The sequence below is a fragment of the Haliotis cracherodii genome, unplaced genomic scaffold (genome assembly GCF_022045235.1).
Source record: "Haliotis cracherodii isolate W230 unplaced genomic scaffold, xgHalCrac1.p SCAF_5, whole genome shotgun sequence".
NCBI lineage: Eukaryota > Metazoa > Mollusca > Gastropoda > Lepetellida > Haliotidae > Haliotis > Haliotis cracherodii.
In genome coordinates, this window is record NW_027266308.1 from 6,517,149 (window position 1) to 6,532,904 (window position 15,756).

A 15,756-nucleotide genomic window follows, 5' to 3' on the forward strand; every position below is an offset into this window, starting at 1 on the left:
CATTATATAAATAATACTGAATAGTAGTATTGATGTCAACATACTACATGGTGCATTGTGATGAAACTGAATAAAAAGATATTCTGTTGGTACTTTTCATATGATATTTGCCAAGTAATAGTTTTTTTTCAAAAGTAAGAACATTAGAGACTTTGTATTGGATGTATGACAAGGTGCCAAGGCAACAGTCCCCGGAAGACATTTCCACACATGGACCAAGGAAGGTCTCCTCACGGGTTGGGGTCAGAGGACATTACGATTTCATAACACATTTACCACTCTGGCCATTGTGATAGGTGAGGGTCTCGCTCTCTCTCGAGCGGGTTGAAACTAGTATGTAACCAAATAAACAATTGTCCATCAACTTGGGAAAGGGCCTCCATACAAAAACAAGCATTCGAAAACCGACTGCCGCCATGACCTTAACACGATATGCGCAGTAAAGCAGTGCACATGGAAAGGGAAGTAACTGTATGGTACATTGGATCGGATTGTTTTTAGTATTAGGAGTAAAATATTTTTGGGGAAAATGGAAATACAAAAGAAACATGCGGCAGACTTTATGATGTGTGGTGCCTGAGAACCAAGGCTATGTTTTTAGCCTAAAGCTAAAAAACAAATTTTACTCGGATAATTATCCTGTGTTATTTTCTTGGGGTGGGTGGGTGGGGGGTTATTTTGCTATGGGAATTACTTTTCCTGAACAGTTTCCTGAGAATCATACGGCAAGAATGTTGACAGGTAACTGTGACCAGCTTCATAATGTTCAGTATCATTAATATTTTGTACAATGATTTCAGGGTAGAAGCCACCTAGCACAGACAACTGAAGGTGAGGTGAAATGGGGTTTAACGTTGCGTCCAAGATTATTGCACTTATATAGCGACGTGCATGTACGTGTGTGTGTTTGTGTGGCTGTTTGTACTAGTCCGGACTGATGCCGATTTATAGTGCTAGCTCACCGAGATACCATGCCGCAGTTTAACATGAATACCCCACTCAGACACAGTATACTGACTCGGAGCCAACCAGTCCTTTTTTTTAGCCCCTTAATGCCGAGCGCCAGACAGGGTAACAAGTATGCTTTTAACGTCTTTTGGTATGACGTGGTCGGGGATCGAACCCCGGACCTTCGGCTCTCCGGGCGGACGATCTACCACTAGACCACGGAGACGGTCACAGACAACTGGAGCTTTGTTTGAGCAGGGCAGTCTGTACTCTGTGGCTGTTATTAGTGTTTACCTATTGATGTGTGTGCTTGTGGTTGGAATCGGATAGTCTAGTCCATATGTTTCCAACAGCCAGAGACTACCAGTCAGGGCTAGAAATTGTTGTGCGTGAAATAAATCAGATGTATATTTTGTTGAAATAATAAACAAGTCTCAGTCATATATCATTTGTTTATTTTCGTGTCATATTGCAGATTTTACCTCTCACTCAAACACATGCACAAATTCACATACTTACTCACATAGGTAAAATGTTGCAGGGAAACAAATATACGTTCACATACACAACATAGGAAGCTATGTTTATCTCCAGACTTCTCGTCTGAAAGAAACAGTGAGATGTGTCAAAAGTCACTGTGAACAGTATTTCAGTTATATCATGATTCATGACCTGTCAGAGAACTCCGGGAACTAGTGAAGAAATCCCAAATTTATTTTGGACATTTACCACTGCAATCATTGGCTCGACAGTTCAACGACCAGACTCCTAATCAGGGCATATCTTGGTCAAAACCCGGAACCAGCCGAGCCTGGCATCAAGGGAGGCAACTCTGCACAGCGAGACCGCTCTATGATGTACAGTAAATGTAGAAAGGTGTCGTGACTGTTGTCAGTGTGAACCACCTAACATTCATTTAATGTTACATTAGCAAATCTGAAAGAGGTGTTTGTAGATTGCATCCTTTTAAGATTGGTGCTGCTTTTTAGCATTTTCTTCCAGAATTGAACCAATGAATCCCTGATAACTCAAGTGCAGAAGGAAATTGGGTCATTCGACAGATCATGTCCGACTGCATCATGTAAAATACTCTGCCCCTTTATATCAGACACCAGACATAACGTAGTGACGAGGGCTTCATGTCATTCATCATGAGCTTCTGCTGTGTCACCAGGGCAGTTGGATGCCAGGTCGGCAGCATCTGTAACATTGTATGAAAAATAATGTTCATTCTGAAATTTGGAAGTTATTTAAGTTTCATGAAAGGCTTTAAAGCTGATTTGAGTGGATTAGGGCAAGCACAAAAAAGGTTTTTCTTTGAGAGCCATGAAAGAACTGACTTTGTAAACAGTACTATGACAAGTCATTTGTTTTTTGTTCTTCACAAAATCTGAGTGTTAAGAGTCACACATGCTCATGAACCTACTCTCCATTTGTCTCTGGATGCAAAACATGTTCCTTGGAGATGAGAATCAAGGAGTCAACGTAGTGACAGGGAGAGCAAATCAACTTACCATCATATCTAGTTCCACACCAGACACAGTACTTATATGTCTTCCTGAGGTACAATGTTAAAATCTCCAACATCTCTGCAGCCTAAAAAAGAAAAAGAAATTCACATTTTATCACCTATTGAAGCACTAAAACCTTCAGTAAGTGTATCAATACAGTGCAGCCTCTTGACATTCTGAAACCCTGCATTCCAGGCATCACTGGTTTAAAGTGTTTACTGACAAGTAGTAAGAGGGGTATAATCTTACTTATAAACCTCCAGTGACGTCATCCTATTGTTCTCCGGTCAGGTTAAATCTCATAAACAGGAATGTTGTAATATCCCTGGGATTTTATTAATACAACTTTCGATTAGTTTGTAACATATGAATGTTTCTCATTTACTGTTTACTGACAAGTAGTAAGAGGGGTATAATCTTACTTATAAACCTCCAGTGACGTCATCCTATTGTTCTCCGGTCAGGTTAAATCTCATAAACAGGAATGTTGTAATATCCCTGGGATTTTATTAATACAACTTTCGATTAGTTTGTAACATATGAATGTTTCTCATTTACTGTTTACTGACAAGAAGTAAGAGGGGTATAATCTTACTTATAAACCTACAGTGACCTCATCCTATTGTTCTCCGGTCAGGTTAAATCTCATAAACAGGAATGTTGTAATATCCCTGGGATTTTATTTATACAACTTTCGATTAGTTTGTAACATATGAATGTTTCTCATTTACTGTTTACTGACAAGAAGTAAGAGGGGTATAATCTTACTTATAAACCTCCAGTGACGTCATCCTATTGTTCTCCGGTCAGGTTAAATCTCATAAACAGGAATGTTGTAATATCCCTGGGATTTTATTAATACAACTTCCGATTAGTTTGTAACATATGAATGTTTCTCATTTACTGTTTACTGACAAGAAGTAAGAGGGGTATAATCTTACTTATAAACCTCCAGTGACGTCATCCTATTGTTCTCCGGTCAGGTTAAATCTCATAAACAGGAATGTTGTAATATCCCTGGGATTTTATTAATACAACTTCCTTTTAGTTTGTAACATATGAATGTTTCTCATGAGAAATTTATTTTGCATTTAAACACAATGTAGTGAAATGTAAAATCAAATGACAAATGTTTTCTTTATATTCCCGAGAATTGAACACGCAACCTTCGTATCTGTAGCCCAGTGAGTGTACCACCAGGCTACAGAGGTGCTGATAAATCACAATGCTTTTAAGAATGCTTTTAAGTACCGAATACCAGCAACAGATATTTTAAGCCTGTTTCCTAAGATTCATGAAAGTATGTTTGAAACATAAAAATGCTGATTAATGTTGTTTTAAGTTTCTATTTTCGGTTTAAAACTTAGATAACACATTTCCCCTCGGGTTTTTTAGGATATTTCAAACATTTATCCTTTGGATATCCTGCGGATGTGTGTTTTAAACATCATAAAAACCCTCAGACGTGCTTTATCCTACACATAAACCTGGTGTACCAGTACTCAAGTACGGCTCACACAACTGGACAATATAACTGCCAGAGCAGTCCACCGATAAGTGGGGACTCTCTGTTCTTGTAATAAGGGAAGTTAATTCATAAATTAGTTATGTTAACTTCTGCTTACAGTATACAACTCCATTTTTTCTTCTTCTTCTTCTTCCTCTTCTTCTTCCTCTTCCTTATCGTCATCATCCAGGACCGAGTCGTAGCCTCCAGACATGTCTGATAACCCTTGGTTCAATCTGTCATTCTCAGCTTTTAACTTCTTGTTTTTGGGATGGAATTCTGCTGGCCAAAAGAAATACTCTGATGGCTGGGTCAGACTCTGAAACAAGCAGCAGGATACGTAGTGACAAGTCATGTTTCCTATCCTGCATACACAAACATACAGACAAATCATATTCACTTCACAGTTTTACTGAAAGGCAACTAGGCTTGTCGTAAGAGGCGACTGACAGGATCGGGTGGTCAGGCTTGCTGACTTGGTTGATGCATGTCATCGATCCCAATTTCATAGATCGATGCTCATGATATTAATCCCTGGATTGTCTGGTCCAGGCTTGATATTTACAGACCGCGGTCATATAGCTGGAATATTGCTGAGTGCGGCTTTAAACATCAAGCCAATCAACCAACCACTTGCACAAAACGAACTTAGGGTTAAGATGATTGTAACTCCCATATTTTAACATATTTTTACGATAGTCATAGCGCTAAGATCGCTTTGTGCAAGTGAGCTTCGAAGTGGCTCTTTCCCTAACCATTTTATACACTTATTTCGGTAACTTACTGCTTCAGCATCAAGTTGTTCACAGACTTTCTGACTTTTTCGGAGATCCCCTTCAGCCCTTTTGTCTGCAAAGCGACCTCCCATCCTCTGGACAAACTCTGTCCGCTGCCTGCTGTCCATCCTCTGTCTTTTGGCAGACATGTTGGCTCGCATCAGCCTCTGCTCTTCCTGCTTCCTCTTCTGATGAGCTTCTCGACCCAGGCCACCACGACCCAGCTTCAGCTGGATGGGCACTGGCTCTTTCCTACCAGAACCTGGCGAAACAGCAAAATACCATTTACAGTTAACTACTCTTGTATGCAATATCAGACAATTTTTTCCCCCATTATTTTTTAAATTCTAGTTCATATGTCAACGTTATTTACAACGTCTGACCACCCGATCTTGTTAGTCATCTCCTATTAACTGTCAGTATGATCTGTGTACAGAAACTTGGGTTATCTTTACAGATACTGGTACTTTACTAAATACTTAAGGGCATACTTAATCATTAATGCTTGACGAAAATTACACCCCCAAATAGCTTTTGGGAATCTGATTACGGAACATGTGATTTCAGCACTTTCACTTGGAAATCTAAATACTTTCTTCAAATATGATAATTTTTCTCTCGAGAATTGCCGTAATGTGTCCAGGAAAATTGATATCCGCAACAAAATCTCAATCAAATTTTACACTTTACTTGCTCTTCAACACACAAAACAAAGGCAACTAACGGGATTGGGTGGTCAGGCTTGCTGATTTGGTTGTAGGGCTGGGACGAGTCCAAATTTACTACCCGGGTACCCACCCCACTATTACCCAACACTACCAGGGTACCCGCTGTAGGTCTCAAGAGATAGGTACAAACTGTCCGATTGGGAAATGTTTGACCGTAGCTCTGGCAAAATGTATTTAGATACACGTATAAAACGATCTTGTCATGCATACACTGATGTTTACTGCATTTTTTACCGTTATTCAAACATATAAAAGTCAGAAGGAATGCGTGCATAGTCAGAAAGAAATGGGAACACTAGTGACTTGTAGTGTGACCATAGAGTTTTAGATAAGTTTTGTCATTAAGCAATATATCACGTAACTAACCACGGGATTGTCTGCTCCAGATTCAATTATTTACAGACCGCCGTCATATAGCTGGAATAGTGCTGAGTGCGGCGTTAAACAAAAAAAACCAAAAAACAACTTTTTAAGCATTATGTTATCTTTTCTGTTTGTATATCATGTGTAACAAAGATATATATTTGGTTTTTAGGAATCATATACTCAAATGCCAATCTTGTACAGCACAATCATTCACTCTGTGTAAACAAGGAGAAAAACATATCAACATTGCCCATGTCTTCGGCAATCCAAATGCCAAAGCCAAAACCCAGTACTACCTGCTTTGCCAATCGCCATGCCGGGTTTGTAGCCCATCTTCTGCAGCAAAGCAAAGCCTTTGTTGTCGCTGCCGATGGTTGCCTTCATACCCTCCTCTCTCTTCTCCTTCTCAAGGGTGGCACGGGGCTTGTACATCTGTCTATGCTTATTGTTCAACTCCTTCTTCTTTTTGTCTCTCTCAAACTTCTTGGCAACTCGTTCTGGCATCAGCCCAGGTCTTGTGTCGCTGCTTCAAAGAAAGAAATTGGTTGGCATTTTATTTTTAATGCATGTCTGGTCTGTGTTAAGTGAGTGAGTGAGTGAGTTGGGTTTAACGCCACTTTTAACAGTATTCCAGTTATATCATGGCGTGTCAGCTTAATGTGGGAGGAAAGCCCAAAGTAATGCAGGGCTCAGACGTTTACCACTTCAGTGAAACCCACGAGCACAGGGATGGTACTGACAAACCTAGAAACATAATCGGGTCGAACCGGGATTCGAACACACAATTATAGGTTTCTGGTGTGCCCAAGGGACGCAATTCTGCACAGCGAATTGCGGCGCCTTAGACAACTGGACCACCCATGCCACTCTTTAAAGCTCTCAATGCTACTGTCGAACCAGTTCGACAGAGTTTGTCACTACCAGTGTTGCTACTGTCGAACCAGTTCGACAGGCGAATAGCATAAGGACACCCACAAACAAAACTCGCCATATCTATTTACCAAGAAGGCTTTGCGTTACATTTAAATTACGTATGGCATGCATAAATGCTCAGCTTGCTCAATATCAAAACTTTCAGTAGTGTATTTACCTCAAAAAGAAAATATCGCGAGTTTAAAAAGATTCAGCCAAACTTCGCGGCACACAACTACCACAAACGGCCATTGTTGACTTTTGGCACTTCACGCTGATCGGCATGCAGTCCGATATTTTCTTTATAATGTTATGACTTTTCACAATCGATCATAATTTATTGTTTGCCGACGAAAGGAACACACTCAAGTTCCTTAATTTCTAAAAATTAGCAATTTTCGAAGTAATTAATTATAAACAAAAACAATCTGAATCGTAACATCATCGATTGGATGAAACTTGTGCGATCATGGCAACGGCGGTAAACAAACAACTCCACATGCATAATGATCCCGTAAGACTATTATAATAATTTTGTTACATCTAACTTCATTTTCTAGAATTATTGACACGAATGTATAAATCTGTGTAAAAACATATCATTTTTATAGAGTTTTCAAATGATTTCGTTTGATAAACTTTCGGACACATCAACAAGCCGACAAACGTCGGTGATACGTTTGGGCGTGGCCTAACTCGCGATTTGTGTAGTTGAATAAAGTCAACAAACACTGCAAATAATGACAAATATTGGATGATACGCAAAATCTGAACTGTTATACATTCTAGGTAAATCATGCAATAGCAATATAATGCAGTTTACGGAAAATAATCGAAATACTTGCAATTTAACCTATCATTTCTGAAACCGGAAGCACTTACCGCATGACACATCGAAGCAAAATATGCAAAAGTTGGTAAGCGATCATAAAACAAATTCCGAAATAGATTCAAATTCAAAAGAAAATACATAGTTTACTTTTTTTCGACATTTGTTTACTATTTATTGATCTGGATAGCAGTCTTCACTCCTATTTGTTTCATATTTATACGTGATTGCCGCCGATGCGTAACACCAAATTTGTAAGTCTAAATCCGAAACCGTAAAGGATTCCGCGCTCGATGATTTTAAAATTATTTTCTGAAAACGACGACAGCGGAGAGCGATTTAACATATTAATATGCCATAATAATAACAACAGAAGATTGTTATTGGTCTGTCATTGCAAGAAGGACAATTTAGAATATTAAGGATTGTTTTTAGAACGTTTACTCCCCCTCCCCAATCTTCAGAACGGATGGAAGTAGGTACTCACGTCGACTGGATAAATGTAGGGCCTATGTGATTTTGTACCCAAAACAAAATTGTACCCAAAGCACTTGATGATTTTGTACCCAAAAAACTAAACTAAATCTTGTTGATCATATTTATTTTTTCATGTTTATTGCAAACAATGAGCTGAACATTATGGTAAAACATTTCATCAATAATATGACTAACCTAAATGTACGTGGTCCTTGAGTGTAGTCAGTCCACATTGGCACAACTCAAATTGACTGATTGTGATAGGAAAGTAATAAATTCTTGTGAAGAGAAGAGGCCAGTAAATTGGTAAACCGTAAGGTAATTGTAGATCTAGCGAATTGACAGAAAAGTGATAATAAATTAACTTTTTTCATATAAAAAGCAATGTGTAAGTTTGAAACTACAAAACTGTAATACAAAAATATTCTGGGCACATACCTGTTTGGGTACAAGCTCTCAAGACATTTTACGTACAAAAAAGCACATTTCAAATGGATTTCATAGAACAATGAGATAAAAAAAAAGATATCTAATCAGTGGAATTCCATTTCACATTTTAAACAAGTATTTGTTTACGTAACCAAGCTCAGGTAGACGGCTCATGTTGTCCTAAAAGTAGAAAAAAAATATGGACACCTCAGAAATGAGGGCTTTTAAAGTAATAATTCAGTCTAACTTGTCAGATGGTTTGATATTGGTCCATCAAAGAAAAATCCTTAGGAAATTTAATAATTAATTTATGACACAAAAAATTTGAAGCACTAATCCTAAGATTATTCAAGAAAGGACAAATGTGGGTTTTTTGTTATTGCAAATGCTTTTGTTTTTGGCATTTCTTGTTTCATGATGGCAAGGGCACTTTTATACACACCAACTGAGGAACTAGTGACACACCAGCTGATTAAGTTTGATACTGTGATTGCATATACAAGGGAAAAACAGGTTTGCAGCAGTACATGTATGCGAAAATTAACTACATAAGGTGAAATAAAGTCAGGGGGTGTGGCTGACAGGACAAAATACATCTGACAAAGGTAATCATGTATACAGGGACATTTCTTTTCATTCCATCCAGAAGGCTGAGACACAAAGAACATAAGGACCTATACTGACTGTATATTCAGAAACCCATCAAAATGATTAAGGATGTCAGATCCAAAGCTGGTGATGATCTGCATTTATTTTGAATTTTTGTACATTATATTGACTGAAGACGAAAACCTGTTGATCACATTTCACAATGGTTCATGTTCCTTCAGGGGACATGCATGAGTGTCACTGTCAAGCACACGAGAGCATACTGCAACAAACCTGGAAAGTCCTGCCACACTAATTACACATTATTTCATTGGTGAGAACCCTGAAAAAATACATAAGGTAGGATATTTCCATGTACATTTCTCCAACCGAACAGAACTGCAAGAATTGTCAATGTATGTATATGTGCCCTATTCCTTTTTCAAAAGATAACATTCTCTTATAAATATACGATATGGCTAACTCACCAGCTAAGTGCCACCCTGGTTCTTGTGATTAAACAAACAAAAATATCATGTTCTGTTACAAGAAATTAATGTATCGTATTCATATTACAATTATATTTAAGAATTAGTTTTTTGGAAACAAACAACTTCATACACAAGATTAATGTCCATATGAGTTGTGTATGTATAGGTTCATATAAGGATCTTATCTATTTCTATATTATTTTATGAAATACTAAACTTAAATAATGACATCAAATAGTTACTTATTCACATAATTTATGTTCAGGTGAAAGAAGACAATTGTTGAATAAAATATGTAATTAAAGTCTGATCAGTTACACTGTGCTGATGCATTGACCTGTTGACCAATATTTAGTATCCATACACATAATCATTGTGGAAAAAATAGATACTAAATATAACTTAATATTTTAGAAGCTGTGAACAGATGTATATAATTAAACATTAACAAATCTATCATCAATACGCAATCATGGCGGTCTCTATATTGATGGAATAAATTTTAAGATGATCCATGAATTGTTGTAAAATCATGCTAGATCTAGAATCGATAAATGTATTAAATTATAAAAGGAAAAAATATTTAAATATCCCACATTTAATTAGAAACTAACACTGAAAATATGTATATCGTATTTTTTAATATATATATTTACATCACCCACCTGCGTATATCCTACCATATTCGGCATCGCATGAATGCTATTTTGAAACACGTTTTGTGACGCCTATTATCGCGCACCTGTTGTGGGGTGTGATCGTTGCCGATCGACGATTTCTATGGACTTATTGCTTCAAACACATAATTATTATAGTGAAAACAAAGTAATCAACATATACATCGCAGATACATGAATCATATCACTTTATATTCAACGTAACATGGAATGGTGATCCTTATGTATCAACAAAAGTTCAAATAAAAGATACCGAGAAACTTGCATGTGGCGTGTTTCCGGGTCACGGGAGCATGCAAGGTCCAACGGATTAAAAAATACATCAATTATATCGTGAAAATCACTTTGTAATTTCATGTTAGTGGCGATTACTGATAGTATGTAGTGATTTGTGTTTATTCTTTATAATACAGGCGAAACATTTCAAAATTGACTGTAATTGTTTTGTTTCGAAAGATTATCAGCAGACTACCCCTGTCTGTGACATCACATCCGGTGACCTTTGCGCAAACTGAAATATTGCTGTCAGAATTTACGATCTTTATTTTCATTTTTCTCTCGTCATATTAAACGGAAAATGAGAAATGAAAGAATCTTCGATTGAGAAGATCGTCAACTTTCGCCAAGTTATAAACATGAAGACAGTGTAAACTTTGTTGATATCAAAATAGCAATAAGTTACGACGAGGTCGGGCGAAGCGCGCCATGTTTGATGTTCGAACGTCTGCTAGCATCATGACACGGTATTTGTATTTTCGTATATCGTAAATATTCAACCAAAACACTTGAAATAAGGATTGGTGAATATTCATGAGTCATTTATTGTTTCCTGCAAATTTGATAACGTGACATGTTAGATTAACTCGAATGTTCGTATTTCTGCAACTGACATGGTGACCTCGAAAATTTAGTTTTTTTCTGTTTAACGTTTTGATAATAAATTTACAGAAATGGTTCATAATTTACCACCGCGCTGTTACTTACCAATAAAAAACATCGAATTTATACTCAGTTAAAATTAAGATATCGGTGATCTGATTATTGAAATCAATTAGCACAAATTTAACGATTTAGAAAGGTTCCTGACATGAAACGTAAACCACCTTCAATATCGTAATTCAGGCAAGATTACGAAAATTTACAAATTTTGTGTTCGTTTTGGTCTTAACCTTGGTATGATTGAAAACATCAGGATTTTTTTACATAGTAATGTGTATTTTTCTGTCAGGAATAAATGTGCAAAATATTTCTTCAATTGGCCCTTGTATAATGAAGCACCAGCTGTTTGAAATCACCCACCCTCTTTACATCGCCTTATGCTAAAATTAATCCAGCAGGCAGGGCCAAGAAGTCTGAAAACAATTCAGCAGGCTAAAGGTTAAAGAAAGAAATTGATCAGGGTTTTATTTTTTTATGTATGTCAGCTGGTCTGTGTTAAGCATATTTAACATTTCTAAGATTGATTTAATAAAATCCTTCAAGATCTTTGTTCTTTAATCTTAATAGCCAATGTGAACGTGAGCAGATCTACTGACCCCACATGAGCCCGTATACCGTTAGTATAAATCCAAGATGGTTGATATGAGCCTTGCCCAATATTTTTCTGCGAACCTAATATGACACTGTATACGGCAACTAAAGACACCATAACTATTAATGTGTTCCTTTATACTCAATAAACATAAATCTGAGAGGGGAATCACTCACCATGTTAATCATGTTAATAGTATTTAACTTTTATTAATTACTATACAAACCCTATCTAATAAGAAAACATTATAATAACTATAAGCTAGTTTTCTATTTTCTTAGCACACCAACATCTACATCTTGTACATATTTTCCTCAATTTCTAACATGGAGCAACATTCCAAAGATAAACGGATTACATCATATAGTGCTATTACATCATCATAATCAAGAAGGATATAATGAATCATAGTTATAAAATATTGACAAACTAATCTCATTTGCCTTATGGAATTAATGCTGTTTGTTTTCAATATATAATGCTTATCTTCGCCAACTTGACCTATCGTCTATGGTTTTCTGCTTCACCACTTCAGAAGAGCAATATGTTGTTAGAACACTGCTATAAATGGCAGTTCAGCGGGTTATAGCGTAAACGGCACCTCAGCAAAACCTCACTGGGCGAAAACGGCACCGATTGGCGAAAACGGCACCTCGACTTGAGCGACCTTATTTTTTTTTACCTTGGTCAAATAAATGATATTAAACTTACATTGTAACTTGCAAACGCCAATAATTAAGAGATGTTAAAACCAGTTTACATTAGAAATTAGCCTCTACTCCAACTATAGGATGGAGATGGAGATCTCTCCCTGACCCAAGTACTCCCATAATGTTCGGTTGTACATGGACCAATATTGTGAAGAGGATTATGATGATGATGATGATGATGATGATGATGACGATGGACATGCCACAAAACTGTATATATGAACATATTTACTTATCTGTGAAAACAGGAAATACAATGTAAATACATCACATACATCAAATGACATGTAAATACATCAAATACCATGTAAATAAACCCTATATATTACTACAAAAATCGTTGTTATCGCTCTTAAAAATAGAGGTGCCGTTTTCGCCAAATGCGGTGCCGTTTTCGCCAGAGAAATCGGTGACGTTTTGATGAGGTGCCGTTTTAGCCTGCACCCCAGTTCAGCACACCATCAGACATCCTGTTTATCATGCTAGGAATAGATGTTCATGCAATAAAAAAAGGGCTGCGTCTTGCCTAAAATGCACTAATGCCATGGACTAAACACTGAGACAGGTACAAAACAAAGACTTATTTGTAACAAACTCCACCCAATAACTCTATTTCATGACATGACATGAGATGACAGATTATAGCCATTGGGATTATCCACAGGACCATGTAACTGATGATATTAAATAACAAACAAACTCGCAGACGAGGCCGAACGCCGATTAATATCGATATGTATTATTCAATGTAACTGTATCCACAGGACAGTGTAACTAATAATAACAAACAAACTCGAAGACGAGTTTTTTTTGCAAATTCTTATGAGTACATGGTCCTGTGTTGTATGGTTGTCCGATGTGTGGTAACCAAGATGTTATTATTCTCAAAGTAAACATACCATTGTTTAAGAAATGCATCTGACATGTAATCGTCTTCGTCATCATCTACATTTGACATCTTTTAGAGTGGTTAACTTGAACGAGCAATCACAAATCACAGTTTTGTATGATGTAAAATGTTCCAACCAAAATCGAACCAAAATGTTTACATGATGGGTTATGTCCCTTGAATTCTAAGGGGAGTAATAAATCACAAATGGCAAAACCATACCACTAATAAATGTATTCATGGTCTACATTGGTTAACATGTCGCTGTTCCGTCCCTGGGATCTCCTTAGGCACCTTGTACATAGTTGCATAGTGGGTTCGAATCCCAGCCTCGACCTGATCATGATCCTTGGTTTTACTAGATCTACATCTGAAAAAACGTCTAAGACGTGTATTACTTTGGAAATTTCCACACACATTATACGTGGACGCCAGAAATGAGCTTCACACATTGTACCCATGCGAGGAATCAATCCCGTGCCTTCGGAAAAACAAGCAATCGTATTAACCACTAGACTACCCCACGGCCCCGTATCCTCCATGTAGATGCATGGAGTCGGAATGGTGGAGATACAAGTGCCGGTGGTTCAATTCACCTCCAGGTGAGTGAGTGAGTTGGATTTAACGCCGCTTTTAACAGTATTCCAGTTACATGTATATCGTGGCGTGTCAGCTTAATGTGGGAGGAAAGCCCGAAGTGATGCAGGTCTCAGACGTTTACCACTTCGGTGAAACCCACCAGCACGGGTATGGTGCTGACAAACATAAAAACATAATCGGGGGGAACCGGGATTCGAACCCACAATCATAGGTTTCTGGCGTGCCCAAGGGACGCAACTCTGCACAGCGAATCGCGGCGCCTTAGACGACTGGGCCACCCGTGCCCCTCCAGGAGTTCCATTGACGCTTTGTACATACCATATAGTATCAAGTATCAGTTTACTGTGCCACGTTGCTGAAACCAAGAGCATGGTCTGATGTTGACCAAAGATCATACGGTAATCGGGGCAAATCTGAGTTTCGAACCCAAGACCAGCCGATCATTAGATCACCGGACAGCCTTATTTTTGCATTGCGACCATATTGTTCGTGAATCTCAACGCATGGCTACCACTGATCGTAATCAAGTGGCATAGATACAACCTATGTATACCCCTGGCCCCACTATTTTACATATACCGTATTCGACGTAATAAGCGCCCCGCTCTAATAAGCGCCCACGGTGATATTTGCTAATATATTGGCTATTGAACAATCCCAATTAGCATCCCTTCCGATTGATCAATGTACACAAGACTTATTTATTCGTGAATAATACGCACTCGTGTGTTATATGCACCCTTAATTATGGGCAATTAAATTCTGGAAAAATATATCTGTCGTATATAAACAGTTCAGACCGTCAGCATAAACCACGAAATTTATCTTTCAACTCTGTTTTTTTTCCTCACCAAAATAATATTCTAATAAGGGCCCCTATTTCTAATTTTGAGAGCGCCTAAGCGCTTATTACGTCGAATACGGTATGTAAATCAACTCCGATTATAATTAAGTCAGATAAAAGTTGGCGTAAATGTGTTGCACTGTGCTTCAGTATCGGTTGTTTTCATGTTCATTGTTCGTGTAGATAGCACATTATGATGTAATGAGTCCATGGTCAGTTTATAAGTACTTCAACCACAAGAACTTCACCGGTGGCGAAGATTATATCCATGCTTGCTTCACATGCTATTCAACTCGCACCCTCTCTCATATAATTTTCTCATATACTTGAATTTGTTTTGCTGTTATTGTGAAAGCAGTAAAGAGCTTATCGACCAAAAACATTTCGTCCATAAATACCATTCGATGTGTTGACAGCTCAGTTGAGATGTAGCATAGAGCCATAGGAATAGAAATGTATTGTTATTCATAATCCTATTTATTCTTATCAACCCTTAGTCAAATACATGTAATGAGTATGAGTATTTTTCACATTAAACAACAGCGACTTGACACCGCTTATCCTACTGAAGGTATGCCCTGACGCCGTGTCGGAGGGCAATATACAGGTCACCTAGGTCACTGCTATCTCAAGGGATGTCCAGGGCCCACATGAACAAAGCCATCTTAGCACTAAGACTATCGTAAGCCTATGTTAAAGTATGGGAGTTACGATCGTCTTAGCACTAAGATCGCTTTTTGAAGAGGGCCCAGGTCATCAGTAAACACTGTCTTCCACACACGCACACGCACACACACACACACACACACACATAAATAAATAGATGGAGAGTCAGCACCTAAAATAGCATCATCTTGCCTCCGGCTACCCAGGTCCACCGTGCAAAACACACACATAAAAAGCATTTATCAACATGAAGTTGAAGTTATTCTGGTTGTCATAA

General features: G+C 37.8%; 1 protein-coding gene across 1 annotated transcript; it reads right to left on the reverse strand.

Annotated features, from left to right (window-relative positions):
* Positions 1-1,552: 1,552 nt before the first annotated feature.
* On the reverse strand, positions 1,553-13,522 carry LOC139442978 (G patch domain-containing protein 11-like). Its single transcript, XM_071223904.1, has 6 exons — positions 13,380-13,522; positions 6,133-6,362; positions 4,751-5,004; positions 4,085-4,285; positions 2,463-2,544; positions 1,553-2,149 (listed from the first exon to the last, which is right to left on the reverse strand). Exons 1-6 carry the CDS (start codon positions 13,436-13,438, stop codon positions 2,091-2,093), a joined length of 885 nt encoding a protein of 294 aa, XP_071080005.1. The 5' UTR covers positions 13,439-13,522; the 3' UTR covers positions 1,553-2,090.
* Positions 13,523-15,756: the final 2,234 nt, after the last annotated feature.